The 27058-nt window shown below is 39.8% G+C and overlaps 1 protein-coding gene across 9 annotated transcripts in view; it reads left to right on the top strand.

The window, feature by feature from the left end:
• TPR (translocated promoter region, nuclear basket protein) overlaps window positions 1-27058 on the top strand; it is a 66064-nt gene that overhangs the window by 35936 nt on the left and 3070 nt on the right. For 4 of the 9 annotated variants that reach the window (XR_011381812.1, XM_070056234.1, XM_070056230.1 and 1 more), the window contains 21 exons: window positions 27-157; window positions 1037-1247; window positions 3419-3562; window positions 3870-4068; window positions 5547-5752; window positions 5955-6016; window positions 7253-7461; window positions 9329-9601; window positions 10221-10369; window positions 10854-10937; window positions 13440-13640; window positions 14315-14446; window positions 14672-14762; window positions 17210-17391; window positions 18917-18985; window positions 19097-19191; window positions 20934-21040; window positions 22940-23035; window positions 23137-23293; window positions 24950-25068; window positions 26755-26850. Coding sequence is in view for 6 of the 9 variants with exons in the window: in XM_070056234.1 (XP_069912335.1) it covers window positions 27-157; window positions 1037-1247; window positions 3419-3562; window positions 3870-4068; window positions 5547-5752; window positions 5955-6016; window positions 7253-7461; window positions 9329-9601; window positions 10221-10369; window positions 10854-10937; window positions 13440-13640; window positions 14315-14446; window positions 14672-14762; window positions 17210-17391; window positions 18917-18985; window positions 19097-19191; window positions 20934-21040; window positions 22940-23035; window positions 23137-23293; window positions 24950-25068; window positions 26755-26850 (3013 nt within the window). In the remaining 3 variants the exon portion in view is untranslated. Of the gene's footprint in view, window positions 1-26; window positions 158-1036; window positions 1248-3418; window positions 3563-3869; window positions 4069-5546; window positions 5753-5954; window positions 6017-7252; window positions 7462-9328; window positions 9602-10220; window positions 10370-10853; window positions 10938-13439; window positions 13641-14314; window positions 14447-14671; window positions 14763-17209; window positions 17392-18916; window positions 18986-19096; window positions 19192-20933; window positions 21041-21251; window positions 21422-22939; window positions 23036-23136; window positions 23294-24949; window positions 25069-26754; window positions 26867-27058 lie in introns of those variants that run through there. The other 5 variants (XM_070056231.1, XM_070056235.1, XR_011381814.1 and 2 more) reach the window with 5 other exon arrangements.

Genomic DNA, 27058 nt, shown 5'->3' with positions numbered 1-27058 from the left:
CCAAAATATAAATTTTTGCCATCCAGCATCTAGTAAGTCAACAGAAAGATCCAGATACAGAAGAATATCGGAAGCTCCTTTCTGAAAAGGAAGTTCATACTAAGCGTATTCAACAGTTGACTGAAGAAGTTGGGAGACTGAAAGCTGAAATTGCAAGGTATGTGGAAATAAGCTTTAAATCGTATATGAAATCCTTGAAAAGTTGATTTCTGCTCTTTATACGATTCCCCAGATGCTTCATGACTTTCAAGTTTTAGAAAACATGAAATTCCTCATATGTGGCTCTCACTCTATTTCCATGGTATTTGTGAAGCCATGATTTAATACTATGCCTAGCCACATAGTATAAATCTAAAAGTAAATTTATTTTCTAAACACTCAATAACTTTTATGACTAGGTTTTCTTATTTTCCTTTTGGTAATTAGCTTGTATTCATCAGTCTTTAAGGCAAGTTTTCAGTTCAAAATTTTCTGATAGGCATACAGTTAAGTATTACTCTTTAAAATATAAGAATTAAATATTAAGATTAATGTTTCTGTTTTTACCTTTTTAAGTTTAGTGTTACTTGTCCACATCATGGCTCATGAGTTGTTTTTATACAACCTGTAGGCAAAGAATAATTTCTACATTTTTAAACCTTTGTTTAAAAAAAATACAGCGAAGATTAGTATTTATTGCATCTGACCCTTTACAGAAAAAGTTTAACAACACCCAGTGTAGCAGAAAGAGTGCAGCTTTTGCTCTCAAGCCTATCAGAATTTAAATTTGGGTGCTGTTATTTGATTGACTGTAAAGTTTCAAATGTTAGTTGACCACTTACAGCGCAGTTATTCTCGCCTCTAAAATGGACATGTAAACTTAATGTAATGTGATCTTCCTGAAGGAAGTGTCTGTAGATTGAGTTTTGGTGTTTTTTTAAGAATTTTTTATTAATAAAAACTTACTTAAGCAAAGCAATTTAAGCATAAATTGAGGTATTTTAAATTTTGAAGCAAAGTCTCATTTAGTCTTTTTCCTTTACTCCATTTGTTAAAGATCGAATGCATCCTTAACTAACAACCAGAATTTAATCCAGAGTCTGAAGGAGGATTTAAATAAAATAAGAACTGAAAAGGAAACTATTCAGAAGGATTTAGATGCCAAAATAATTGATATCCAAGAAAAAGTTAAAACTATTACTCAAGTGAAGAAAATTGGACGCAGATATAAGACTCAGTACGAAGAACTGAAAGCACAGCAGGATAAGGTATTTTGGAGGGTTTGTTTAAAAAATGAGTTAATGTTACAAAAATCCTTTTTCTTATAGAATTTTGAATATTACTGTTTTTTAGAGTCTAAACTCATTTTTGAGCTTACATGATAATCTTTATTTGGTTTCACATTAGTTCTATAATATATCGAAAAGTACATTATAAGCACAAACAAATTTTGGTAAATGCTAGGTGCTTTAGTTCAATTTCCAAATTTTTATACTGTCCCTTTTCAGAATTACATTCTCATAAACTCATTGCTAATTTAAATTTTATACCTCAAAAAGTGGTACATTTTGGTGTGTTTTTTTTTTATTTGAGAAAATTACAAAGAGTGGGGGACAGGCAAGAAGAAATCTCTCGTACACCGATTCTCTCCTCAGAGGGCTTGCAAGGTCCAGGGCTTGGCCAGGCTGAACCAGGAGCCAGGAGCTATGAGCTATGAGCTACATTTCGGTCTTCTATGTGGGTGGCAGGGACTCAAACACATGGACCATCTTCTGCTTTTCACAGACCATTAGCAGGGAGCTGGATTGGAAGTGGGGCAGTTGGAACATGAACTGGTGCCCATATGTGATGCTGATGTCACGGGGAGCTACTCTACCTGCCATGCCACATTGGCACCAAAAAGTGGTAGCTTTTTATAATTAATCAAGCTCTGTGAAGTTTTGTTTATGTTTAGGGCCTATCAAAAAGAGCTTTAAAGTCTTTGTTACATTTTGATTCTTACATCTTGTTTTCAATTCCTAAAAGTAAGGAACCTGGGCATTTTTCATACATTAGATTAGAAAATAAAGAAAAAAATGCAAAATGTTTACCTTGTAGTGCTAACAAGTTAGCACTTTTATGCTTTTCTTTACATGTATTTGTTGTTTTTCTAGAGAAAACATGTTTGCATGTATTTTTTAAGAGGTTTTTATTTTATTTATTTGAAAGGCAAAGTTACAGAGAGGGAGAGACAGATCTTCCGTCTGCTGGTTCACCCACCAAATGACTGCAGTAGCCAGGGCTCAGCCATGCAGAAGTCAGGAGCTTTATCCAGGTCTCCCACGTGGGTACAGGGGCCCGGGGACCTGGGCCTTCGGCTGCTGCTTTCCCAGGCACATCAGCAGGGAGCTGGATCACAAGTGGAGCAGCCAGGATTTGAACTGGCCCATATGGGATGCTGGCATTGCAGGATGTGGCTTAACTTGCTACACAATTCTAGCCCTTGCATGTGTTCTTTTATACTCTAAATTTTCACTTGATTCATTATTATGAAAATATAATCCTATCACAAATTGTAGTGCATCATCAGTTTGATTAACTAATAACTTAAGTGGGAGACCATTTTGGGACAATAAAGTTCCATGGAAAATTCATTTTGTGGGTAGAGTGAACATTCAGCCTAACAGTTAACCTGTATTCCATATTGGGGAACTTAATTTGAATACCTGCTCTGGCTCATGACTCTAGCTTCCTGCCAATGCTGACACTAAGAGGCACCAGGTGATTTCTCAAGTAATTGAGTTCCTGCCACACAGTTGGTCGACCTGAACTATGTTATTTCCTCCCAGCTGTATCTTGGCCTAGCTGGAAGACCTTTGGGGAATGAACCAATGATTCTCTTTCTCTTTTCTCTCCCCTCCTCCCCACCTCTTTTTTTTTTTTTTTTTCAGGCAGAGTGGACAGTGAGAGAGAGAGACGGAGACAAAGGTCTTCCTTTTGCCGTTGGTTCACCCTCCAGTGGCTGCCGCAGCTGGCGCACTGCGCTGATCCAAAGGCAGGAGCCAGGTACTTATCCTGGTCTCCCATGGGGTGCAGGGCCCAAGCACTTGGGCCATCCTCCATTGCACTCCCTGGCCACAGCAGAGAGTTGGCCTGGAAGAGGGGCAACCGGGACAGAATCCGGCGCCCCAACCAGGACTAGAACCCGGTGTGCCAGCGCCGCAAGGCGGAGGATTAGCCTAGTGAGCCACAGCGCCGGCCGTCCCTTTCTCTTTCATTCAACCAGAGGACTGGAGTTCTTTCCCTCTCTCTCCCTTTCAGAATAATTAAGTAATTTTTAAATAGAAAATTCCTTTTTTAGTACCCTCAAAGCAAATATCTACTTAATAGTGATTATTTTCTTAGATAAGCATGCAGAAATAAAATTTTGTAGGTACATAATTACTGTTCGTCATCTTAGGTCATGGAGACTTCAGCTCAGTCTTCTGGAGACCATCAGGAACAGCATGTCTCAATGCAGGAAATGCAGGAGCTCAAGGAAACCCTCAACCAAGCTGAAACAAAGTCAAAATCACTTGAGAATCAAGTAGAGAATCTGCAGAAGGTATGGGTGTGAGAGCAATGAAAAGCATCAGTCCCTAATCTTTCCATCTTACATACCTAAAGAAATGTGGGTTGAACACTGGCACTTTACCTTATCATATGGGAATGGAAATCTTTCAACCGTCTTAACTTTGAATGGCTCACACTTATAAACAGTGTTCAGTCATCTTCAGGTATCCACTTTTTGATTTGAACCATTTTTATGGAAGTATTTATTATATTTCAATGTAATTTAAGATTAGTGATAAATTTTAAATCTATAGGACACAGTTACATTCCATGGTTAATGCTTTCTTTTCCTTTAAAAGACATTATCAGAAAAAGAGACAGAGGCAAGAAATCTTCAGGAGCAGACTGTTCAGCTTCAGTCTGAACTGTCCCGACTCCGTCAGGATCTTCAGGACAGAACCACACAGGAAGAGCAGCTCCGACAGCAGATAACTGAAAAGGAAGAAAAAACAAGAAAGGCTATTGTAGCAGCAAAATCAAAAATTGCACACTTAGCTGGTAAATTTCTATTTACTTCAAGTATTGAAATTGATAGTAAAAATTGGATCATGTGACACAGGCTAAAGATTAAACTGGCATTGTGGCATAGCAGGTTAAGCCTCTGGCTGCTCCACTTGCAGTACAGCTCCCTGCTAATGAAACTGGGAAAAGCAGCAGAAGATGGCCCATGTGCTGGGCCCTTGCACCCACATGGGAGTCCTGGAAGAAGTAAAGATCCAGGCTCCTGGCTCAGCCAAGGCCCGCCCTAGCCCTTGCAACAGCCATTTGGGGAGTAAACCAGCAAAAGATCTCTGTGTCTGTTCTCCTCTCTCTCTAACTGCACTTCAAATAAAAAAATCTTTTTTAAAAATGTTTTTATAAATAGGAAAGAAAAAAGTAAATGCTGTAAATGGTTTTTGTGTGTGTATGGTTTAAATGTTAGGTTTATTAGCAGTCTTCAGATGATGAATATTCCTTGGTATTTTTTTTTTATTTGACAGATAGAGTTAGAGAGAGAGAGACAGAGAGAAAGGTCTTCTTCCTTCCATTGGTTCAACCCCCAAATGGCCTCTATGGCTGGAGCTACGCCAATCCGAAGCCAGGAGCTAGATGCTTCCTCCTGGTCTCCCATGTGGGTGCAGGGGCCCAGGCACTTGGACCATCCTCCACTGCCTTCCCAGGCCACAGCAGAGAGCTGGACTGGAAGAGGAGCAACCGGGACTAGAACCCGGCACACAGATGGGATGCTGGCGCCTCAGGCAGAGGATTAATCAAGTGAGCCATGGCGCCAGCCCCTCCTTGGTATATTTTATTGTGAACTGTTTTTATTTATTTGAAAGGCAGAGTGGCAGAGAAAAAGATCCTCCATTTACCAGTTCACTCTCCAAATGGCCACAACAGCCAAGGCTAGGCCAGGAACCAGGCAGGAACTCCAATGGGTCTCCCATGTGTGTAGCAGGGACCCAAGTACTTGGGCCTTCATCTACTATTCCCCAGCACATTGGCAGGAAGCTGGATTGGAAGCAGAGGAGCTAGAACTGGAACCAGCCCTTGGATGTGGGTTGCAGGTGTCCCAGGCCGCTTAACCTGCACCATTGCACTTGCCCCATGATCTCCAGGATAGTGTCCCAACTGCTTATTTCAAGAAATAGTTATTGAACATTTAATAAATCCTATTATATGAAATGAAAAATTAATAACCCGTTATAATAATAGAGATATTAAAGTCCAAATAAAAACTACTGCCAATTAAGATTCTTCAGCTTTTTGAAATTTTAATTAGGAAAAGTAATTAGAATTACTTTGTGTTGGAATAAGTATACTTTAGATAGAAGTAATCAACATGGTTGTGTTTAGAACTTTGTTCATTGAGATGCCTAATATATGAACTAGTACAGATGGTGAGGTCTAGTTGTAGAAGGTTTGTGTGCCAAGTAAACATGTAAATGTTTCCAGTGTTTGGTTATAGTATTAATATAATCATATTGTTGCTTTAGGTGTGAAAGATCAGTTAACTAAAGAAAATGAGGAACTTAAACAAAGGAATGGAGCCTTAGATCAGCAGAAAGATGAATTGGACGTTCGCATGACTGCCCTTAAGTCCCAGTATGAAGGTCGAATTAGTCGCCTGGAAAGAGAACTCAGGGAGCATCAGGAGAGACACCTTGAGCAGCGGGATGAGCCTCAGGAACCCACTAATAAGGTGAGTATGGCATTCTGCTGAAAGGGCAGGTCTTTGTACATTTTAACTAAAAGTGCTGGTGACTTGGGCGGCTTTGTCGCAGTGAATTTTGCCTGAAGTTCAAAGTATACAGGGAGAATTGGCAATTATAAAAGATCTTGATGGCATTATTTAGTGACTTTTTCTGGAATAGACACAAAAATCAGTATTTTTCCCCTTATAGGTCCCAGAACAACAGAGGCAGATCACATTGAAAACGACTCCAGCTTCTGGCGAAAGAGGAATGTGAGTTTTAGTTCTTTTCACTGTTTCTGAAGTTCAAGGAAGACCTGTGATCATTAGGGAGAAAATAGAGAAGGATGTATTATAAAACTAGATCCTGAAGAACTGTTTATCCAAAAGCTATGTCAGTTAGTTGCTGCTCTTGTGTTCAGCCTACCGTGTGCCCTATGGGGTAGACCTTTGTCACAGAGAAAATCTCATCTTGGAGTTTGTGATTGGTTTCTGAGATAGGTTACTACCAATTGCCCTGTGATATTGCATGATGACAATTATGAAAAACAGGCTGATGAGGTTGAGGTTCAGGCTTTTAACAGTCAGATACATTCTACTTTGTAAGGATACACACCAGAACATTCTCTGCACAGGTTTTTTTTTTTTTTTTTTTTTTTTTTTTTTTTTTTTTTTTTTTTTTATGTTTGTTTATTTCAAAGAAATACGTTTTCCGTCTGCTGGTTCATTCCCAGATTCTTGTAACATAGGGCTGGACCAGGCGGAAGTCAGGGACCAGCAGCTCCATCTAGGTTTCCCACATGATTGTCATCATGTGCTGCCTTCCAAGGTGCGTGGATCTGAAACAGGCTGGACTCACATACAAACACTTGATTGTGGAATGTGGGCATCTCAAACCCCAGCTTACACCACTGCACTACAACACCCTCCCTCAACCCATTTTTAATGCTTAAATTCAAACGTTTTGAAACAGTTTGCTTTTTTTGGTAAAGATTGATTTATTTATGTTGAAAGCAGTCAGAGTAGCAGAGAAATCTTTTATCCTCCTGTTCACTCCCCAAGTGGCCTGGACAGCCAGGGCTTAGCCAGGCAGAAGCCAAGAGCTTCATCCAGGTCTCCATGTGGATGGAAGGGAGCCAAACATGGGCCATCTTCTGCTGCTTTTCCCAGGCTATTAGCAGGGAGCTGGGTTGGAAGTGGAGCAGCCAGGATATGAACCAGCACCCATATAGGATGCTGGGGTTGCAAGCAGTAGCTTTACCTGTTAAACCACAACGCCAGCCCCTTTCACTAAATTTGTCAGGTACTCACTTTAAATCTGCCAGAAATCTGCCCAAAACAATGTTTAGAAAAATTTCATAAGGTCTGAACTCTGTTAAACCTTAACCTGGCCATAAACCTACTTTAGGAAAATATTAATGTTTTGTTTTTGGTAGAGTGTGTGTATTTTATAAGCAATATTTTAGTAGTTTTTATGAGTCACTACTCTTCCATTTTCTCCTCTGTAAGTGCCAGCACGTCAGACCCACCAACAGCCAATATTAAGCCAACTCCTGTTGTGTCTACTCCAAGTAAAGTGACAGCTGCAGCTATGGCTGGGAATAAGTCAACACCCAGGGCTAGCATCCGTCCAATGGTCACACCTGCGACCGTCACAAACCCTACTACCACCCCAACAGCTACAGTGATGCCCACCACACAGGTGGAATCACAAGAAGGTTAGTACAGATGATTGACCAACTGTTTTAGATTTCAGAGAAAAGATGACAGTAACCTCGGGGGTACATGAAGCATCCACTGAAGCTTAAGTCAGGCACTGTAAAAATGAGTTGGTGATATTTTGAAGTACATGATTCCTGAGATACTTGTTAATGCATCAGATTATGTCCTTCACTACCTTTCTTGCTATGTTTGTTTTTAAACAGAAAAGGAAAAATACACTCTGATTTTTTTTTTTAATTAGTAATTATTTATTTGAAAGACTTAGGGAGAGAGAGATCTCTTCCATCCGCTGGTTCACTCCCAAAATGGCAACAACAAATAGGGCTGGGCCAAGCCAATGTCAGGAACCAGGAACTTCTTCCTAGTCTTCCACATGGGTGGCAGGAGTGTAAACACTTGTGCCATCTTCCATTGCTTTTCTCAGGCCATTAGCAGGCAACTGGATCAGAAGTGGGGCAGCTGGGACTCAAACCAGCACCCTTGTGGGATGCCAGAGTCATAGGAGGTGGTTTTACCTGCTATATCTCAATGCCAACTCCCACCCCTATAAGTTTATAGCATGCTCTTCTAGGAACAGTATTTTTTTCGCTTCTAATAAAGATGATATGAAATCCACTTTGAAAAACCATATTAAATCATTGGTTCAACCCAAGTGTCATTTTTCACTGAATCTGACCGTTTTGTTGGTTGCTTTCTCTGGCTTGTTCCCATGGCATTTTGTTATTCATCATAGACATTGAAAGAGAAATAAAGATCACCCATCTGTTGGCTCACTCCCCTAAATGCCTAAAGTAGCCGAGGATGTGCCAGGCCCGAGCACAGAACCTGGAACTCATCCAAGTCTCCCATGTGCGTGGCAGGGACCCAAGTAATGGAGCCATCACCACCTCCCAAGGTGCACATTAGCAGGAAGCTAGATTGGGAACAGAGGAGCCAGGACTCAAACTCTGATACAGGATGCAGGCACCTGAAGTCCGCAGCCTGCTGCACCGCATGCCCATCCAAGTGTCAGAGTCCAGTACATTTTTCATGTGTAAGATACGTGTGTGTGCTGTGAAAGTACAGCAGGTGCATTCATTAAAATAATTATCAGTCAAAAATGTCATGGAACAATGAGTTACGTGAAAAAACAGGTATTATAAGTTTTTTGCCAAAATAAGAAAAACTTTTAATTCCATTTTTCCAGAAACTTTTTCAAGGACCTGTGTATTCCAGTTTAAGCTTAATGTTTGTTTTATGTCAATTAAAAATAAAATGTTGCTTAATAAAAACTTCAGGTTTGACTTTGGGTTTTTCAATTTGATTAGTTTTATTTGGTCATGCTTTAAGTGGGATAATGCATGCAAAAAATAGTTCCGGATACTTACTTAGTTAATGTAGTCAGCAATTTACTACATGATACTGGGGCAGGCATTTGGCCTAATGGGTAAGACACCAGCATCCCATATTGTAGTGCCTGGGTTCAAGCTTATTTCCGGTTCCTGACTCTTATAACTTGTGTGGTGACCCAGTTAATTGGATTCTGCCATCCCATGTAAAACCTTTGGCTTCAGTTCCCAGCTCTCAACTTGGGCTTTAGGTCGGCCACAGCTGTCAGAGGCATTTAGAAGTGAGCAAACAGATGGAACCCCTCTCTTGCTCACATGCGCATGCACTGTCTTTCTCTTTTCTCCTATTTTTGTGTCTCTGCCTCAAAAAAATAAAAAATAAATAGTTTTAAAAATGACTAATACATTACCTTTACCCATAGTATTTTTGTCTGATAAGTGGTGAGAAATGTAAACAAATAGCTACAAAATATAAGAGGATAGGGAAAAATAATCTGTGGTAAAAGTAGGTGACATACTAAATATTGTTTTTCAGCTATGCAGTCAGAGGGGCCTGTTGAACATGTTCCAGTATTTGGCAGCACAAGTGGATCTGTTCGTTCCACAAGCCCTAATGTCCAGCCTTCCATCTCTCAGCCCATTTTAACTGTTCAGCAACAGACACAGGCTACAGCCTTCGTACAACCCACTCAACAGAGTCATCCTCAAATTGAACCTGCAAATCAGGAGCTGTCTCCCAACATAGTAGAGGTTGTTCAGAGTTCACCAGTTGAGCGGCCTTCTACTTCCACAGCAGTGTTTGGCACTGGTAAGATTAATTTTAAAATGAATTTAAGGGTAGGCATTTGGTACAGTGGTTAAGACACCACTTAGGACACCGACATCCCATATCGTGTGTGTGGGTTTGAGTGTGCCTGGGTTTGAGTCCTAGATCTGCTCTGAATTCCAGCATTTCTTCTATTGCACACTGTGGGAGGCAGCTAAGTGATGAATTCAGCAACCCAAAATATACTGGTAACTTAATGCAGGTCCTGGGTCTGAGAGACACCCATGTAACAATTTATAGTGTGACTTATTCATTCAAGTAGCCCTAGGTTTTATGTATTGAAACTTGTGAATAGCAGTTACCAGTACAATCATAGTGAATCAGATTTTTACTGTAAAAGTGGTTTTATTAACCACAGTTTAGGTTTTATAAAACCACTGACTCAGAATATAAGCTGCCCTTTGTTTACACATTATTAGCAAGAACAGATTATGATAATGGACATTGATCCAGGATCTCAATAACCAGTAACCTGGTTACTATGTCCTCTTTTAGTTAAATGACCACCTTTGCTAATTTTAAAAATGTTTTTGAAATTCTTTGTGTAAAATGCAGTTGTTATCATGCTCTAATTCAAGATTTCAATTATGTAACTTCAAAGTTTCGGCCACTCCAAGTTCTTCTTTGCCAAAGCGCACACGTGAAGAAGAAGAGGATAATGCCATAGAAGCACCAGACCAAGTCTCTGATGATACAGTAGAAATGCCTCTTCCGAAGAAGCTGAAAAGCGTGACACCTGTGGGAACTGAGGTATGCTGACTTTCTGCTGACTCATGCTTTCAGTGATAATTCAGTGCAAAAAACACTCTGGGGTAAAAATGCCTTGTCTGGAAAACTCTCACTGTCTTGAACTTATTGCAGTTTCCACTGACATCCCCATTCCCATTTCAGTAAAAAACTTAGAAAAATATAAGTTGAATCCCATTTCAAAGTTACTTCTTAATTCAAAGCAAGTTCATGCATGCACATTTTAGACTATTATCTACCATCTTTTTCTAAGATTATCCAGAATTACATTCTTTTACTTTGTTTGTTAAACGTAAATTATAATTAGGTTTTCAAATCAAATATTTAGGACTTAAGATATGAAATTTTATGTGTGTTATTTTAATATTTCTGATACATAGCTTCATAAAATTATCAGTTTGAGTTTTGTTTTATTGAGAATTCTCACAGAATGGGTAACTGTCCACTGCATTGGTACTGTTAATCATACTTATGTATTGTGATTCAGGAAGAAGCTATGGCAGAAGAAAGTACTGATGGGGAGGTAGAGCCACAAGTGTATAACCAGGATTCTCAAGATTCCATTGGAGAAGTAAGAACAAACATTGACAATAACAAATTTTTGATTAATGAAATTAGCTTTAACAAATTGAAACCTTTTAACTTGTTTTAGATCAGTGAAATATTTAAAATGAACCGGTACACTTTCTGCTTTATTTTACTCCTATAGGTATACTGCCTTTAAAGGAATGATTTTGCTCCTACAAAGCACAGATTTCCAAGTGCAGAGTTGTAGTTATTCGGAAGGCCCAGAGTGCTGATTGAACACTGAGTTAATCCATGATGCCCCACTGGCTGTCCAGTATTGTGTTCCTTACAAAATGAACCCGTGGAAGCAGATGCATTTGTACACTTCTTCAGCTTTTGAACTCTCCTTTCAGGCTCCTCCAAAGGCTAAGAGCGTAGACTCTGAAGCTGCAAAACACTGGGTTCTTAGTTCTACCACTTGAAGCTGTGTGGCTATATCTCACTCATTCTCAGTTGTTCTACTTGTTGCAAAAATGTAACTTAAATTTTAGTATTATAATGTACCTGAAGAAGTTATCAGCGATAAATTAGACTTTTGAAATGTTGCTCCTTTTTTTTCTCATCATCTGCCTTGCAAGATGAGAGAATTCATACATAATACTAATTATTAACTTTTAATACTTACCACAGAACTCATAAATACCAGTTTTGTTCTAAGACATTTGTATTTAATAGCTAATATAGACCCAAGTTCACACAGCATCTGAGCTCAGGCTGTTTAGTTTCTAGCTCTACTCTTAAGCTTAAATGAATAGTTTCTGAATAACTTGAGGATAATTTTATTCTGATCTTGTGTAAAATTAAACAATTATCTGAAGCTACTCATTTCTTAAGTTATTTTTCTTGACTAAAAACACAAAAGAAAATTCTTGATGACATCATACATGATGACATCTGTCTTATACATCTGAGGAACATAAAAACAATTTGAGATCATATGTGAATTTCTATTGTATTTCCAGACTTTACTAAATTATTCTAAAATCTTACAGGAAAAGCATTTTCTTGAGATTGGCAGTAGTCTGTGACTTGTGCCACTTGGCTTCCCACTCCACCATGCTCACACTACTGAATGAGTTGCAGCTATGTCTTCTGTTTTCTGATGATGAAGCATATGTTCTTCATAAATGTTGCTTTTCATGAAATAAGCATGTCAGTTTGAGGCACATTTTTTATTAGGATATGACTTACTCATCTCTTCCATTATGATATACATAATTTTCTGGAATGTCTTAGTTCAAAAGACACTGTTGCTGGCTTATGTAAAAATTTGATTTGTATGGAGTACTTAGCCAAAAAGAAGATACAGTATAAAGCTTTATAGTAACTATCAGGAAAAAAGTAAAAATAATAGTGTATAAAATGGATAGAACTGGAGGTCATTATCATATCATAAGTGGAAACAGAGACAGACAATTAACTGCATATTCTGTCTCTTACGGAATATTCTTTAAAGTCCAGCTGAACTTAGAGTAGAAATTTATGGATACCGGGAAGGGGTTGGGAGACAAGGAAGTTAGATAATGGGTACCAAAACACAATTACATCAAAGACTTTCTAGTGTTCAGCAGCACGGTGGGTTGACTACTGTTCATGATCATGTACTCTATGAAGAACTAGAAGAGAAGGAAATCAAAGTGCCAATTCCCTGATTTAAAAGTTTATGCTGCCTGGGTGTTGAAATACTACACTATACCCTATAAAAATATACAGGTATAAATGTTAGTTGAAATTTTTAATGCATAAGGGGCCGGTGCTGTGACACAGCGGGTTAACACCCTGGCCTGAAGCTTCAGCATCCCTTATGGGCGCTGGTTCAAGACCCGGCTGCTCCACTTCCGATCCATCTCTCTGCTATGGCCTGGGAAAGCAGCAGAAGGTGGCCCAAGTCCTTGGGCCCCTGCACCTGAGTGGGAGACCTGGAAGAAGCTCCTGGCTCCTGGCTTTGGATTGGCGCAGCTCTGACCATTGCAGCCAGTTGGGGAATGAACCATCGGATGGAAGACCCCTCCCTTCCTCCCTCACTCGCTCGCTCTCGCGCGCGCGCTCTCTCTCTCTCTCTCTCTCTCTCTCTCTCTCTCTCTCTGCCTCTCCTCTCTCTGTGTAACTCTGACTTTCAAATAAATAAATCTTTAAAGAAAAAAAATTTTTAAGACATAAAAATAGAAACAATGGTTTATTTTAGTAGCTAACAAGATAGAATTATGGGAATAGATTGAGCAAGAATTACTTTAATAGTAAATATAGGTATATGTACATAATGTTTTCTCATTGGAGTGTTATCCAGTAAGATTTAGAAAATACTCTTTTGTAGGAAGACAATGAAGAAATCAAAAAGCTTATCTGCATTAGTGTATATTTCAAATTCTATTTTTGCAGTTGTATATATAAAATGCTACCAATCCATTCTTTAGTCTTTACTTTGACCTATAATATCTCACCAAAACTTTTAAGTATATTTGATTTCTTCCTATCTAATTTTCAAATTTTTGGTGTATTTACAAAGGGAGTCACCCAGGGAGATTATACACCCATGGAAGACAGCGAAGAAACCTCTCAATCTCTCCAAATAGATCTGGGCCCACTTCAGACAGATCAGCAGACAACTACTTCATCCCAGGATGGTCAAGGCAAAGGAGATGATGTCATTGTAATTGATAGTGATGATGAAGAGGAGGAGGAGGATGAAAATGATGGAGAACATGAGGTAATATAAATTTAGTTTAAAATTATCCAGTGTTTTTAAACTGTTTGATGAAAGTGCCCAAATCCTGGCGTTCATACATTGACTACTAAATCCTGAGTCTGTTTCAATACATCATTTTTTTTTCTATGTCCTGATAAATCAACACAATCTCATTTTTAAGTGAAATTGAAAGCACTATAGTTTTTGGAGATAAAGAAGAAAAAACTGGATGTTTTAGGTTTTTTGTTTGTTTGTTTTTCCTTAAAACCCCATAGTCCACTTCAGAAGTAATTTGTAGCATACGTAGCTTAATGAAGTATATTTTTGTTAAAATTTTGTATCTTATTTTAGAATTCAGTCTTATGTTGACAGCTTCTATTTGAGATTTTCATTAATAAAGCAACCTTTTAAAAAACTGTAAAATATAATTGTGCCATTTTTCCCTCAACTCTTTAAATTTGGAATTAAAAATGGACTCCTTGATACTTTGATCTCATGCAAATAATTAGCATTCAGAAGTGATTGTTGTTGTGCTAATTCTGGTGGGTGTACAAGTTGAGGTATTTGGTGCCACTGACCTGATCACACACAACTCTCGGGACAACTCTGTCCTGACGGAAGTGTGTTGTCACGATGTGCAGGACGTATGGGCCACATCCTACATCTTTATTTATACTTGGGGATTTTTCTACCAGGACTATGAAGAGGATGAGGAAGATGATGATGATGATGAAGATGACACAGGGATGGGAGACGAGGGTGAAGATAGTAATGAAGGAACTGGTAGTGCAGACGGTAATGACGGCTATGAAGCTGATGATGCCGAGGTAACAGGCTAGAATTCTGACCATTTTCTTCAAGAGCTTGCCTAGAAAACTTGTTATTTTCCAGAGATATAGAAAGGCCTTTATTTTCAGGACACTAAAATTTTTTATAGTTTTGAAGTTTGTTTTATTGGTTTTTGCTGTGGTTTGGTTTTGTTTGTTATTGCGTCTTTTCTTAAAAGATACTCGTGATGTATTTAAGCTTAAGTCATCACATTTTGTTCTTAGGGTGGTGAGGGGACTGATCCGGGTACAGAAACAGAAGAAAGTATGGGTGGAGGTGAGAGTAATCAGAGAGCTGCTGATTCTCAAAACAGCGGTGAGATATTTGCATTTTGTATAATTCAACATTTTTGGTAATGTTTTCTAAACTAGAATTGCATTGTTACTATTTAGGTAATAAAACACAGTGGGTAGGTGTTCGCCCTGGTGACTAAGATGCTCTTGGGATGCCCACATGCCATACTACAGTGTCTGGGTTTGAGTCTCGCTCTGCTGCTGCTTCCGGCTTCGCTGGGAGGCAGCAGTGATGGCTCCAGTACTCGCTTCCCTGCCACCCACATAGGAGACCCATGCTGGGTTCCTGGCTCCTGGCTTTGGCCTAGTGCAGCGCCAGCTGTTGCAGGCATTGGGGAAGTGTGAAACAGCAGATGGGAGCTGACTCTTTGTATCTCTTTCACACTTTGTCTCTCTGCCTCTCAAATAAACAAACAATTTTTGTTAGAGAGAGAGAGGGGGAGGGAGGGAGGGAGGGAGGGAGGAGGGAGGAAGGGAGGGAGGGAGGTCTTCCATCCGATGATTCACTCCCCAATTGGCCGCAATGGCCAGAGCTGCGCCAATCTGAAACCAGGAGCCAGGAGCTTCTTCTGGGTCTCCCACGCAGGTGCAGGAGCTCAAGGATTTGAGCCACCTTCTGCTGCTTTCCCAGGCCATAGCAGAAAGCTGGATCAGAAGTGGAGCAATCGGGATTCAAACCAGCACCCATATGAGATGCTGGCGCTGCAGACAGTGGCTTTACACACTAGCCACAGTGCTGGCCCCAATAAGCAATTTTTTTAAAAATTTAAAAACCATATTTAATAAAAATTGGCAAACAGGATTGATTCTTAACTCACTTTTATTGCCATTCTGCTCATAGAAGTCTATATTTATGGCTGTTAGGTATCATTATATTAACTCATTGAATGGCTGTAAAATTCAAACATTTTGAGATCTCTAAATTATTTTAAGTGCCATATGTTACTGTTGCTATTAGTGAGTGGGAAAATTAAATCAAGGGCTTCTAACAGGAATAACAGCTTACAACCAGAAGAGGTCAGTCTCATCAAGCTGCATGTTTCAAAATTTGTGAATATTGAAGCTTTCCAATATTGCCTGGTTTTCTAGTAGGGGAAAAACAATTTTATTATCAGTGTAGTATGAATGTTGTTAAATCTTTGAAAAAATAGGTCCTACAGGTTCACTGAAAATTAGTAGGTATTGGGGGGTTATGAAAATTAGGGAAAATTATTTTATTTTCTATTATTTTAAAATATGTTTTATATGTTTAAGAATATATTTATTTATTTGGAAGGCAGAGTTAGAGGGAGAGACTGACAGACCTTCCACCCTCTGGTTCTCTCTGTAAATAGCTACAACAGCTGGGACTGGTCCAGAACTCCATTCAGGTCTCCCAGGGAGACCGAGTGCTTGCCCCCTTCCAGTGCTTTCCCATGCACCTTAGTAGGGAGCTTAATCAGAAGTGGAGTGACCAGAACTCGAACCAGTGCTCATAGGATGCCAATCTAAAGCATTTGCTTACCCCCACTGTAGCCAAGCACTGACCCTTCAAATGTGTTTTAAAGAATTACTGATCATCTGGTACAGCATTGTTGGTTTCATGGGTAATAGTACTGAGTCAGCATCAGTAGTGATTCAATAGTAAAACTATATAGATAGACTAATGGGAAGACATTGAGTTTTTTGGGTTTTTTCCAGATACAGGATAGGAGCTTACTGCATACTTGGAGGAGACTTTGTCTTCCTCTCTCCCTGCTCTCCCTTCTTTCGTTTTTTTCTTCTTTTTTAGGGGGAGTCAGTGTATCAAACAATAGATGTAGTAGTTTAGTTAGTGGATGGATTTGGCACATTGCTAAAGGTTACTTGAATGCTTTTATGAGCAACTTGTAATGTGTTACAACCCTAAACCTAGGTTTAGGTATCAGTGAAGAATCTAAATCACATTATAGTGGCTTCACCAAGGTCATTCATATTATACCAAGGATCTGATTCTGTGATACCCTGTTCAACTTTTCATCATGGAAGACAGCTTCTGTTGTTTCTGCAGTGTGCATAGAAGCTGTTAACATTTGAAGAGCCATTGAAATTTGAATTCAGGAAAACTAGAATATAAAGTTTCCTCGGAAAGCATTTGCCCAATCTCCTCCTCCCTGTTTGTTAATTAAGGCCTCGTTGGCCCGACTTCTGGGTAATTTGCCCACTCTATAAAGGAGGATAGAAGCCACCATTATTAAATGCTGGTCACTTGTTGAGGTAAGTGCTTTATGTCCAGCATTTGAAATCTTCAGGTACTTGCCTGAGGCCCCACAGCTGATCGTGGGAGACTCCACTGTCTGTGAGTCTGGAGCCTGTGTTCTTTCCCCCCACACCTTGTAGTCGTGAAAATAGTTGTGAGGTGAACATTCCTAACGGTGAGATTCACACTTGCAGGGTTTCTCTTAAGCTATTTTGTGGTCAGTGTAAAAGTGAGCATCTCTTCTCCCGTAGGTGATGGGAATACAGGTCCGGCAGAGTCCTTTTCCCAGGAGATTTCTAGAGAACAGCAGCCGTCATCCGCATCTGAAAGACAAGCCCCTCGAGCACCCCAGTCCCCACGACGCCCACCACACCCCCTCCCCCCTCGACTGACCATTCATGCTCCCCCACAGGAGCTGGGACCACCAGTCCAGGTAGTGGAAGTACTGGGTGCTGGTCATCCAAGAGAATGAGCTCTTTAAAAATCTTGATTTGTCCCTTTCCGAGACACTCCTGTTTCTTTTTTTTTTTTTTTCTTGGTTTTTTTTTTTTTTTTCCAGAATGAAATAAACTTTTTTTTTTTTTTTTTTTAAGATTCATTTATTTATTTGAGAGGTAGGGTTACAGAGAAAGAGAGAGAGAGGTCTTCCATCTTCTGGTTCACTCCCCATATGGCCACAACAGCTGGGACTGGGCCAATCTGAAGCCAGAAGCTTTTTCTGGGTCTCCCACATGGGTGCAGGGGACCAAGAACTTGGACCATCTTCCACTGCTTTCCCAGGCCATACGCAGAGAGCTGGATCAGAAGAGGAGCAGCTGGGACTTCAACCAGCATCCATATGGGATGCTGGTGCTGCAGGCAGTGGCTTAACCCACTACACCACGGCGCTGGCCCCTGAATGAACTTTTTAATGTTTGACATGGCTTTATAAAATGTGTTGAACTGAAACTAATCTGATATCCTTGAAACTTATTTCATACATTGAGTGCACTGTAAAGGCAAAGTTATTAAACGTTAAATACAAATTAAAATGAATAGGTCACAGCAAATAAAATTATGGTTAGTATTTCTACAGGTGACGTGCTCGCAGCTCACTACTTGTTTTGACAACTTGTTTCTCCAAGAAGCACATATAAAAGCACATACAAAAAAAATAAGGACATTTCTGTTCTACTTAAGGAACTCATTTGATCACAGATTATTTCCATTTTTTAAATTAATGAATGAGGTCAGGCATTTGGCACAGCAGTTAAGATGTATGCTCTTTGAGATGCCTGCCTTCCATATTGAAGTGCCTGGGTTTGAGTCCTGGCTCCACTTCTAATTCCAGCTTCCTGCTAATGCACACCCTCAGAGGCGGCAGCTGGTGCTGGCTCAAGTGCTTGGGTCCCCTGGGAGACCTGGATCAGTTCCTAGCGGCTGGCATCTGCTGACAACGCCTTGGTGTTTTGGACATTTGTGAAGTGAGCCAGCTAGCCGATGGAAGATAATCACTTTGTCCTTCTTTCTTTCTGTAACAAATAAAAAGTATTTACGAAATTAATGAGTTGTATATAATTGGATAAATTTAGAAATAACCAGGAAACAATTTATGAGAAGTCAAACACTGCCATTTGAATGTCGAAGTTTAATCACCCCTTAAGATCCACAAGCATCTGTCCACATTTTCAGTGAGATAGGAAATGAATCCCTTCACATCCATAGATTGTTTTTCATTTAAATATCAGTTAATGTTTTATCTGTTGGTTAGTAAAATGTTTTCTGTTAATATTGTAGTCTGTGTGATTAAAAATTTCTCACTGATTTTGTGGCAGTTATTCTTGAGAAAATAACCTGATGATCACGTATCTGCTCAGATTTCCAGTTACTTTTATTGCCAACATAGTAAGCTGTATCTTTTGATACTGTTTCATTGCCTAATTCCTTAAAACAAATGTGATTCCTTTCTTGGCATACAGAGAATTCAGATGACACGGAGGCAGTCTGTAGGGCGTGGGCTTCAGTTGACTCCAGGAATAGGTGGCATGGTAAGTGCCTACCCGCCTTGTGGAAGTAATTCATTTGTTCAGCATGTGTTTGCGTGGCTCACAGCATGCTCTGGAATGCACCTGGAACTCCTGCCCTGTCTCTCTGTTTAGCAGCAGCATTTTTTTGACGACGAAGACAGAACTGTTCCAAGTACTCCAACTCTTGTGGTGCCACATCGCACTGATGGATTTGCTGAAGCGATTCAGTAAGTTAGTGAAAGAAAAACATATAATCTTCCTACTTCCATGTTCATTTTATTGATTTCATTATTTGTTCTGCCAAACACTAATATCCCCTTGGGGTAGGAGGGCTGAGGGTGTCACGTTAGGGAAAATTATTCAGAAATGAATGAAACATTTGTATCACAAAAATAGGTACTAGAGATGACTTTGAATGTTCCCAACACAAATGATAAATGTTTTGAAGTGACAGATAACACCAGTTACCCTGATCTGATCATTTAAAATTGTTTACAAGTGTTAAAATGTCACATTGCACATTTAAAATTTTTTAAATTTTAAAATTCTCTGGACATGTCCATAGACCAATGGATAAAAAGTCATAAAAGATTAATTTTTATTTTTAAAAAAATTATATTTAGGGGCCAGCACTGTGGCATAGCGGGTTGAGCCACCGCCTGCAGTGTTGGCATCCCATATGGGCACCAGTCCAAGACCTGGCTGCTCTACATCCAATCCAGCTCTCTGCTGTGGCCTGGGATAGCAGCAGAAGGTGGCCCAAGTGCTTGGGCCCCTACACCTACGTGGAAGACCTGGAAGAAGCTTCTGGCTTCGGATAGGCACAGCTCCAGCCATTGTGGCTAATTGGGGAGTGAACTAGCAGGTGGAAGACCTACCCACCTCCCTCCCTCCCTCTCTTTCTTTCTCTCTTTCTCTACCTCTCTTTCTCCCTCTCCGTAACTCTTTCAAATAAAGAATCTTTAAAAAAAAAATTTTAGATTTAAAAGCAATATAACAGTTGTTAAGAGCAGGTTCTTTAGAGTCAAAATGCTTTGTAGACCCTGGGTTCTGCCATTTACCAGTGTACCAAGCTCCTTAGGTTCTCTGTTCCTGGGTACCCTCATTTTTTTTTTTTTTTTTAAGATTTATTTTTATTTATTTGAAAGCTTACAGAAAGAGGTAGAGTCAGGTCGATCTTCCATCTGCTGGTTCACTCCTCAGATGGCGCAATGGCTGGAGCTGATCCGATCCGAAGTCAGGAGCCAGGAGCTTCTGGGTCTCCCACATGTGTTCAGAGGCCCAAGGAGCCAGGAGCCAGGAGCCAGGAGCTTCTTCCAGGTCTCCCATGCAGGTGCAATGGCCCAAAGACTGTGTTCCCAGGCCATAGCAGAGAACTGGATTGGAAGTGGAGCAGGCAGTGGCTTTACCTGCCTGCTATGCCACAGCGCCAGCCCTGGTACCCTCATTTTTAAAACGGAAGTAACAGTGCCATAATTCCTGCCCCATAAATTGTGAGAATCAAAGAGCTTAATTTGTATTAACACATTTAGAGTATAGATGTTGGTAGTTTTATTGATCACCATTTATGGTGTTATTATGAAAGCCAACTTGAAAGCAGCTAACTACAACCTAAACACCTGGAAGTCATGCTGGAGACATAAACAGTGGACTTGTTAATTCAAATGAAGAACTAATTTATTCCTAACAGTTACAGAAGTGGAATCAGAATCAGGTAATATCTCAAGTACATTAGCATAAATTAATTAATTTCACTAATTTGTCTCATGATGTTACTCCTATCTCTATTCTACCTACTTCATATTAAGTTTGTGTTGCTTCCAGCAAATTCAAGAAATGAGGCATAGTTTAGGAGAACTGAAAGTTATTTTTATAAAAATCACAGGTTTGCTTCCTATATTATTTACATCACTGAGATTTAAACAGAGTTAAGTTTAAATTTATCTTAAATTAATTTTTATCCATTTAGTTCCCCACAGGTTGCTGGTGTTCCTAGATTCCGGTTTGGGCCACCTGAAGATATGCCACAAACAAGTTCTAGTCACTCCGATCTTGGCCAGCTCGCTTCTCAAGGAGGTGAATACCATAAATAAGCTCTTAGAGTTCCTGGATTTGTATGTTTGCTAATAAGCTGTTGTGATGAGATTTTAAAGGAGGTAGGAACAATTAAAAAAATTTTTTAGAGGTGATATGAAAATAATCCCTATGCTAAATTATGGAGAATTTTGTTTTATGCTTACTACTACTAAGTGTTATATCTTAGATAGGATTCTTATCTTCCCAACAGTTGTAACTTCTGTGAGCATAAGGACTGGCTTTTACATTTGTATCCCTGCTCCTGGTGTGATGTCACATGTAGCATGTGTTCAGGAGTATATGTTGCACCCATCAGTATACATAGGCACTGCCAGCTGTTTTAAAGGTGAGAGATGCAGCCTATAGTTTGGTACTTAGAACATTTCTAGTTCAACATGTAAGACTGGTAGGATTTTCTTCCCTTAATATTATTCATTTTATTTTATTTATTTAAGGTTTATTTGTTTTATTTGAAAGGCAGAGAGATAGAGATACATCTTCCATCAGCTGGTTCATTCCCCAAATGCCACAAAAGCCGGAGCTGGGCTAGACTGAAGCCAAGAACCTCTTCCTGGTCTCCGACATGAGTACAAGGGCCCAAAGACTTGGGCAATTTTCTACTTCCTTCCCAGGCACATTAGCAGGGAGCTGGATCAGAAGTGGAACAGCTGGGAAGTGAACCGGCACCCATAGGGGGTGCTGGCACTGCAGGTGGTGGTTGAACCCACTACTCCACAGCACCAGCCCCAGCATTATTCCATTTAAAAATATGTGGAATAAAAGGATCCCTGAATTAAGAAAGAGGAGTTGATTATTTGCATATGAATGATGCTGGTTGTGGAATTGGTTACCTTTTAATCCTCAGCTGGGGTTGATATAACCCTCTGTATTTCTGTGATGCTAACGTTCTGTGCGTTGATTATGCATGAGATTTATATATAAAATGCATATGTTTTACATTATCTCAAAATGAAAGATTAATCTGCATCCCTCAATAAATACATGTGATGTAAACTACTCCCAATCATTTGGGATGCTAATTCTAACATAGCAAGCCTCTGTTAGTGTGAAATTGGGAGTTAACTTTATATAAAATTAAAATGTTACATGACTTTGTATGTTAGGATGATTTCTTGGACTTGAGATATGGGCTTAAATTGGAGTATTACCATTGATTTTTTGTGACTTTAAGGAAAGTTAACTTTCTTAAGTTTCAGTTTTATTACCAAAAGGGGGAAATAATAATATATTGCAGTTTGAGTAAGAGGTAGATTCTCACATCATACCTAGTTCGTAGTTACTCAATAAAGTTAGCATGTACGAAACTGCTGAGAGCATCTTTAATAATTGCTTTTTGAAGAATACGTGCTGGGGCCAGCGCCGTGGCGTAGCAGGTAAAGCTGCCACCCGCAGTGCCGGCATTCCATATGAGCACCGGTTCAAGTCCCGGCTGCTCCACTTCCAATCCAGCTCTCTGCTATGGCCTGGGAAAGCAGTGGAAGATGACCCAAGTCCTTGGGCCACTGCACCTACATTGGAGACCTGGAAGAAGCTCCTGGCTTCGGATCGGATCGGTTCAGCACCAGCATTTGTGGCCATCTGGGGAGTGAACCAGCTGATGGAGGATCTCTCTCTCTCTCTCTTTCTTTCTCTCTCTCTCTCTGCCTCTGCCTCTCTGTAACTCTCTTTCAAATTAAAAAAAAATCTAAAAAAAAAAAAAAAAGAATAGCCTGCTTTAAATAGTGTTAGGGCGTTTAAAGAATGGATGTAAATCCTGTTTGAAATTTTGAGAGGTAGACTTGTTTTACAGAATAAATTGTGGGTTTCAACAAACTTTACATCTCTAATTTTTTTTCTTTCTGATAGCTGGCATTCATTAACATTCAGAATTATCTTTAGGTTTAGGAATGTATGAAACACCCCTCTTCCTGGCTCACGAAGAAGAGTCAGGGGGCCGAAGTGTTCCCACGACTCCTCTGCAAGTAGCAGCCCCAGGTGGGTCTTGAAGGCACATCAGTAGATCTCGCGTTTCATGAAATACCTTCTGGGTAAAAATTCAATGAACCACGAAGTTAAAGCTTCTTTCCTTTCTAAAGTGACTGTGTTTACTGAGAGTACCACCTCTGATGCCTCGGAACATGCTTCCCAGTCTGTCCCAATGGTGACAACATCCACTGGTGCTTTATCCACCACAAATGAAACTGCTGCAGCTGATGATGGAGATGAAGTATTTGTGGAGGCAGAATCGGAAGGGTAAAAGTTCATTTGTACTCTTTTCTTTCTTTGGATGTATCTAACTGTTTTCCTTGAGCCAGGGAGCAGTCTGTTATGCTTAATTCTCAGTAGCATTCTCCTGAGAAGTTAAACCATACATTAGAAAACTACTTTGAATATAGTAACACAGTTTAGAACTTTGAGATCTTAATTGAGGATAGTTCTTAGAACTGTTATATCCCTGAAAAACACATGAATATATGCTAAAACAAGGTATTTCACTAAAAATACTGGTACCCTTCCATTGATACAGCTGCTTGAACTTTTCCCCTCAAGGAAAGAGTCTTTCTATAAAAATCAGGAATGTTAAGAAATGACTTACTTTCTACTTAGTGGGCTCACAAGTAATTCTCACCCTTATTTATGTATATGAAGACTTTGATGCCTGAAATACTGACTTTGTACAAATTAGATATTTTTCTGGTATTTTTCAGGATAACTTAATAAAACAGAGACATTGGTCTGCTCCATGGTCAGAGGCAGGCTAGAAGTAGGACCCAAACTTCCTAGGTAGAGGTCCAGGATTTACTTGCTTAGTAACATCTTAGAAAAATTGTAGGTCAACTCTAGCATATAAGGGGAAATGCAGGTCTGTTAGTGCCTGATGTTTGGTAGGTTACAAACCTTGGGGAGAATGCTGTCTGCTATTAATTCTATACCGTGTGTGGAGGACATTTTACATATATTATTACTAAGCCACACAGTATTCCTGCAACAGATTCTCCCATAAATTATACGAACGGTAACAGTTGGACTCAGAGCTTAGACTGTGCTACTGATAACCAGCTCAACCTGGATTTGAAACTCTGGCATCCGTCCCACACTCTTTACACTCTCCTGTACTCAACTGCAGCCCACAATTCTGAGATGCCCTCTGCTGATTGTTACCAGTAACTGTTAGCGTTTATGTATGCTTGAAAAAACTGAGCAGATTCCAGCTCTTCATACCCATAGCCTGTTAATCTAACTCTGTGGCAAGGGTCTGGTGACCTGTTAATAATTGTGACTATATGAATTACTTTAGTACTCTGCTCCCCTAAAAGTTGTTCTGGGATTTATGAAAATCTAGATAACGTGTTTCCTGTGAGTAGCAAGAATGTGAACATCCTTGTTAACAGGAAGAAAGTAACCAATAAAAGTAAAATAAAAACTAAATTGAAACGTCTACAATTGAGATAAGAGTTACCAGTATCAGAGCGTGTAATTTTTAGTTAGAAGGGAGTTGGAGTAATTTTTTTATTGCTTTCTATTTGGAAGACACATATTACCCATCTACTGTTCACTCCCCAAAATGCCCTTTATGTCTGGGGCTGGGCCAAGCCAAAGCTGGGGACCTCATATGGGTCTCCCACACGAGTGGAAGGGACGCACCTATTTGAGCCATCACTTGCTGCTTCCCAGGGTGTGCATCAGTAGGAAGCTGGAATCAGAAGCAGAGCCAGGACTCAAATCCAAATCCAGACATTTTAGTATGTGATGCGGGCATCCAAGCTTCTTAACCAGTGTGCCAAACAGCCCTGGCTGCTATGGGTCATATAAGTAATAAGCCATACCGAAAAGAGTTTGAGAACAATTTAAGATGCATTCTAAAGCCAGTTTTATATTTTCTTATCAAATTTTGTTCTCCTTTCTTAGTATTAGCTCAGAAGCCGGCCTAGAAATCGATAGCCAGCAAGAAGAGGAACCCGTTCAGGCATCTGATGAGTCAGATCTCCCGTCCACCAGCCAGGACCCTCCTTCCAGTTCTTCCGTAGGTAAGGCTGCAGTGCTGCTTTTAGAAATCAAAGTTGTGTGAGAAGACAGTTTTATTGGTAACAAATCAATGATTTTTTTTCCTCTGAGTTTTAAGATACATTACATAAAGGAGAAGTTTTGTTATTAAAGGAAACTTGCTTTATATTTACATCGTTTCATATTGACACTGGCAGTCAGAAATGCAGACACCACACCTCCACCTGTTTGATTCAGACAGCGGATTGTTAGTATGTCTCCCGTAGAGCTGCCGGGCCTTCAGAGGTACTACAGGAATAGTGGGGGTGGGTGCTCCAGAAGGAGGATAAAGAGCCATACTGCTGTCTCTGTTGGAACCAGAGTAGCTTCTATTTTTATGTGTTCTACAGGTCAGGGTCGCGCATGAGATTCGATTTGGAAGGTTGAAAGGTGGGGCACCATTGCTTCATAAAAATGTTGAACTTTACTGATATAAACCGTTTCAGAGTTTGGCGTTTCAAATTTTTGAGCCAACTTTGAACAGGGTTATCATGTATCTTTCTATACCCTTTACATACATTGATTCATTGGGTTGTCACCAGCAGTTTCTTGTGGTAGATACGCATCCCCATTGTGTAGATTTGCAGACAGAGGCACAGAAAGGTTCTCCAAGGTGACATAGCTAATAAGTAATAATAAAATGACTGCTGTTCTGTGCCCCTAATTATAGTCTGACATCCTATGAGAATTATCTTTCCTCAGAAGGAGAATTGGTACCAATTTTATCTTACTAAAGCCTGCATGAGAAATGGTATTGTCTGTTGAAATTATAATGCCTTTAAATTTATTTGAAAATATTAAACACTCTACCTTCCCATATGAGCAATAGGCTAGCTAATATTTGAGTATCTATACTAGCCATGCAGTTTCATCAAAAGCGTCACCAAGAAGATAACATTAGAGGCCAGCATTGTGGCGCATTTGGGATACAGCACCACCTGCAATGCCTGCATCCCGTGTGACCACCAGATAGAGTTCCAGCTGCTCCACTTCTGATCCAGCTCCCGGCTAACGTGCTTAGGAAAACAGTAAAAGATGACCCAAGTGCTTGGGCTTGTCGCCCTTATGGGGAAACCCTGATGGAGTTTCTGGCTTCAGCCCAGCCTTTGCTGTCATAGAGAAAGACTGAAATAAGCAATGCACAGAAAAAAGAAAATTTGGAGGCCATTGCAGTGCTTTGCACTAAGAGATGACAGTGGTTTAGACAAGATGGTAGAGTTAAGGTTATAAGAAATGGTCAGATCTGGGATACAGATTTAAAGTTGCGCTAGCAGGCTTTGCTAATGATTGGATATGGGGTGTCCAAAGAAAGAGCAGACTCAGATACCGCCAGTGTGGTGTGCTCACAAGTACCCGCTGTGAGGCCTGCCAAGTTCCCCTCACTTAGCACCATGTCTGATGCACGTGTAATCACCAAGTAAATATTCATTAAATTAGTGGAATGAATAAGTGAAAGCAGCAAGCATTTTTATTTCCTTAAATAAGAGTTTGGGGTTTTTTTTTTAACCTTTTACCCTTTTTTTGTTAAATGACCTTCATTTAAGGGGGAAAAAAAGCTTAAATACTGAAAGCAAATGGGCATATCTCATTTTACCCATGCAGATTTTTTGGCCTTGTAACTGCTTTTCTGTTTTTTGATTGTTTTTCTTGTATCTTAATGTTTTTCTTAGATACCAGCAGTAGTCAACCAAAGCCTTTCAGACGAGTCAGACTTCAGACAACGTTGAGACAAGGTGTCCGTGGTCGTCAGTTTAACAGACAGAGAGGTAAATTTCTGACATAGTGAGTACCTGATAGAGTGTGGGATAATAATAAATGAAATAAATTTTCTAATCCTTAGGCTTACCACTTTTTTTTTTAATGTTCCAGGGATTGATTAATAATATATTGAGTATATACCCACTAGTCAGTAAGCCTCTTGTAAAGATACAGTTGTACACCATTGGTACATAATGAATGTATGCTTATGCTTTG

This window comes from Oryctolagus cuniculus, chromosome 13 (assembly GCF_964237555.1).
Source record: "Oryctolagus cuniculus chromosome 13, mOryCun1.1, whole genome shotgun sequence".
Taxonomy (NCBI): Eukaryota; Metazoa; Chordata; class Mammalia; order Lagomorpha; family Leporidae; genus Oryctolagus; species Oryctolagus cuniculus.
This window is presented reverse-complemented; position numbering and strand designations above follow the sequence as displayed.